The sequence below is a fragment of the Oncorhynchus mykiss genome, chromosome 17 (genome assembly GCF_013265735.2).
Source record: "Oncorhynchus mykiss isolate Arlee chromosome 17, USDA_OmykA_1.1, whole genome shotgun sequence".
In the NCBI taxonomy this organism is placed as follows: Eukaryota; Metazoa; Chordata; class Actinopteri; order Salmoniformes; family Salmonidae; genus Oncorhynchus; species Oncorhynchus mykiss.
Window position 1 is genome coordinate 71,449,089 of NC_048581.1, and position 4,213 is coordinate 71,453,301.

Consider the following 4,213-nt stretch of genomic DNA (forward strand, 5'->3'; position numbering starts at 1 on the left):
GGAAGAGGCAGAAGAGAGGAGGACATCTTTACGAGGCTGGGTGGGATACAGCCAGTTGATTAAGACATTAAATGTGATAGGAAAGCATTCAACAGGAAGGTGTGATTACTGCCAGGAAACAGAGACAGTGGAGCATGTATTGACATAGTGTGGGCAGTGAGGGAAAGAGAAGGTTTGAGATCCAGTCAGTGGAGGCTGCTGACGGGAGGACAGCTCATCATGATGGCTGGAATGGAGTATAATTGAGTGAATGGAATGGTATCAAACACATGAAAACCATGTGTTTGATACCATTCCATTCACTCTATTACAGACATTATTATGAGTCATCCTCCCCTCAGCAGCCTCCACTGGATCCAGTATGATGGAGAAGGGGATACATGTATTGAATTTAAAGAGCATACAGAGTAGAACATCATTAGATACAGTCATATATTTTGTTATATTTTTTAAGAGAAACGGGTCTGACATATAGGATTTACAGTGGTTTCTCCGTGTCTCTGGGCCACACACCAGTACAGTAGGTGGCGGTAATGCACCATGACGTTGGATGCCAGCCGCCGATAAACCCACCGAAGAAGATGTTTCTCGTGATCCGCACGTTACTCATAGGACGTCACGCGGAAATACATTAAGCAAAGATGGCAGCGTCCTTGATAAGCAAATGTTGACTGCAGTGAAGTGTCAAAAAATGCCCCATAGTTGTAAATCATTCTCAGAACGGCAACGTGAAAGCTGACAATAGAAGACTAACATGGAAAAAAGAGAATTCACTGCTTCGCTAGTGGTAATGTCTTTAATTTCCTCCATCGTGTAATACCGCACTGCTCGTCTTCTTATTGTGCTTGCAATATTAATTAAGCTAACTTGCAAGCAAGCAAATTGTCTGTATTTCGACTAATTTACCAGCCAAAACGATTTTGCATTATTGCCTAAACAAGTGCTCACGATAATGTTGCGTGCTAACTGTCACTAGTCTTCAGCACCGCTGACAGCAAAGGTTTGGCTCACAATGAACTGTCACCCTCATTTGGAAGGTCAGTAATGGATTAGGAAGCACTGGCAACACCATTAGCTAGCTGAAAATTCTCAGCTACAACGCCACTTGACCTTTTCAAGTGTGTTATTTTATGCAGTGTTGTGTGTCATTCTGCAAGTGTGCTTACTGTGCTTGCTATAATATGGTAAAGATTTCAGTGGTTATCATGGGTGAGTTTGATAAGGAAAACAGAAAGTTAAGCGCAGCATAGTTTGATAAGGACCTTATGATCTGTCTCACCCATTCCCATAGTCAACATTGCTAAACTTTTAGAGCCTTATTTCCTTTGCACCAATGCAAAGTTTAAGGTCTCCCGAGTGTCGCCGCGGCCGAGGCACTGCATCTTAGTGCTAGAGGCGTCCCCACAGACCATGGTTCAAAATAGGCTGTATCACCACCGGCCGTGATTGGGAGTCCCATAGGGCGGCGTCCCGGCGTCGTTAGGGTTTGGCCGGGGTAGGCCGTCATTGTAAATAAGAATATGTTCTTAACTGACTTGCCTAGTTAAATAAAGGCTACAACGTGTGCACCTATTTCAGAAGGAAAAATGACTAACACATACAACAGCCACTTCACTCCATTAGCTATTATGGTGTTACAAAGCAAATACAAGGCTATGTAACAACATATTGACACAATGTTGTATCCTGAGTAATTACCGTGCTAATACAGTTATAAGAGCAACTTAGTATAAAGTGCCTTATGTTCTTATTCCTAAATGTGTGCATTGTATGACCATCTGGGTTAGAATCTGGGTCGTCTGCAGACCGTAGGACTATGCTAGCCCGCTGAGCTAAAGTCTTGGAATTTGCTCGGGAAACTAATGCAAATTTCCAGGTCAGGCAATGTAACTCATCACAGGACTATGGTCCACCAAATCACTTCCTTAACAGGTGTAAATGTTGCACTGGACCAAAGGGGTTGGGCAGTACCCAAAGATAATGTCATTGCTCAACCATAATTATTTGAGTTAGTACCAGCATCATGGGAAACATTCAGAATGGCCTTTTCCTAATTATTTCTAAATGGGTTAAAAGTAGGGAAAGAGAGTAACGTATCCAACTGTTCAAGGACATGTTCCATGTTCGTTATGGTGATGGCTCAGTGTGGGAGCAAAAACAATGGCTCTTTGTTGAATTCCTTATCACTATGCTGTCAGAATATCTCTTAAGTCTCTCAGAGTGTGTGAGATTGTGTGTGTATTTGGATTTTTGTGTGAGTCGAGTTTCCCGGATGAGTGTTTGTCTCTGTGTGTCATCTCTCTCTGCTAGACTATGCAGTGTTTCTGAGATGCCTGAAGATGACTGTGTTTGTTCGCTACATGCTAGGCGGGGGGCTGTGCTGGGATGTGCGTGGACCTCACCCTCTTCCCCCTGGACACCATTAAGACCAGACTGCAAAGCCAGCAGGGCTTCACCAAGGCTGGGGGTTTCCGTGGCATCTATGCAGGGGTTCCATCTGCTGCCATCGGCTCTTTTCCCAATGGTGAGAAACGTATTATTAGTCTCTGTCACCACTAAGACCCCACAGAAAGACTACCTGTTGACACACCGTAATAAAGCCTACACATGGAGAGCATCTGATTGACTTGTTTATTAATGTTTACTCAAATAACCTCTTCAATAATTAACTAAATACATGAAACAAATGTTTTATTATTGTTAGCCTTTTCCTTGTACGACCAGCCTATGTTTGCCCACAACTGTTGATTGATTAAAGCATTTGAATAATAAAATGAGAGCAGCTCACAAACTTATTAATGAGATGGGAAAGGCTACACGAACACCTCTGGTGCCCAAATTGACGACGTACAGTACCAGTCAAATGTTTGGACACACCTATTCATTCAAGGGTTTTTCTTTATTTTTTACTATTTTCTACATTGTAGAATAATAGTGAAGATATGAAAACTATGAAATAACACGTATGGAATCATGTAGTAACAAATCAACATTTAGCCACCCTTTGCCTTGATGACAGCTTTGCGCACTCTTGGCATTCTCTCAACCAACTTCATGAGGAATACTTTTCCAACAGTCTTGAAGGAGTTCCCACATATGCTGAGCATTTGTTGGCTGCTTTTCCTTCACTCTGTAGTCCTACTTATCCTGAATCCATCTCAATTGGTTTGAGGTCGGGTGATTGTGGAGGCCAGGTCATCTGATGTAACACTCCATCACTCTCCTTCCTGGTCAAATAGCCCTTACACAGCCTGGAGGTGTGTTTGGTAATTATCCTGTTGAAAAACAAATGATAGTCCCACTAAGCGCAAACCAGATTGGATGGTGAATCCCTGCAGAATGCTGTGGTAGCCATGTTGGTTTCTAAATAAATCACTGACAGTGTCACCAGCAAAGCACCATCACACCTCCATGCTTCACCGTGGGAGCCACACATGCAGAGATCATCCGTTCACCTACTCTGCGTCTCACAAAGACACGGCGGTTGGAACCAAACATTTCCAATTTGGACTCTAGACCAAAGCACAGATTTCCACCGGTCTAATGTCCATTGCTCGTGTTTCGCCCAAGCAGGTCTCTTCTTCTTATTGGTGTCCTTTAGTAGTGGTTTCTTTGCAACAATTTGACCATGAAGGCCTGATTCACACAGTCTCCTCTGAACAGTTGATGTTGAGATGTGTCTGTACTTGAACTCTAGCATTTATTTGGGCTGCAATTTCTGAGGCTGGTAACTCTAATGAACGTATCCTCTGCAGCAGAGGTAACTCTGGGTCTTCGATTCCTGTGGGGGTCCTCATGAGAGCCAGTTTCATCATAGCGCTTGATGGGTTTTGCGACTGCACTTGAAACTTTGAACGTTTTTGAAATTTTCCGTATTGACTGACCTTCATATCTTAAAGTAATGATGGACTGTCATTTCTCTTTGCTTATTTGAGCTGTTATTGCCATAATATGAACTTGGTCTTTTACCAAATAGGGCTATCTTCTGTGTACCACCCCTACCATGTCACAACACAACTAATTGGCTCAAGCGCATTAAGAAGGAAAGAATTTCCACAAATAAAAAAAAACTTTTATCAAGTCACACCTGTTAATTGAAATGCATTCCAGGTGACTACCTCATGAAACTAGTTGAGAGAATGCCAAGTCTTCAAGGCAAAAGGTTGCTACTTTTGAAGAAGCTCAAATAAAAAAATATATTTTGATTTGTTTA

General features: G+C 42.4%; 1 protein-coding gene across 2 annotated transcripts in view; it reads left to right on the forward strand.

Moving 5' to 3' along the window:
* The first annotated feature begins 571 nt into the window (after positions 1-571).
* Positions 572-4,213, forward strand: part of slc25a26 (solute carrier family 25 member 26) — a 68,707-nt gene continuing 65,065 nt past the window's right edge. For both annotated transcript variants that reach the window (XM_036950570.1, XM_036950571.1), the window contains exons 1-2: positions 572-787; positions 2,368-2,524. In XM_036950570.1, the coding sequence (XP_036806465.1) occupies positions 755-787; positions 2,368-2,524 (190 nt within the window). In that variant the 5' untranslated portion in view covers positions 572-754. The remainder of the gene's footprint in view (positions 788-2,367; positions 2,525-4,213) is intronic.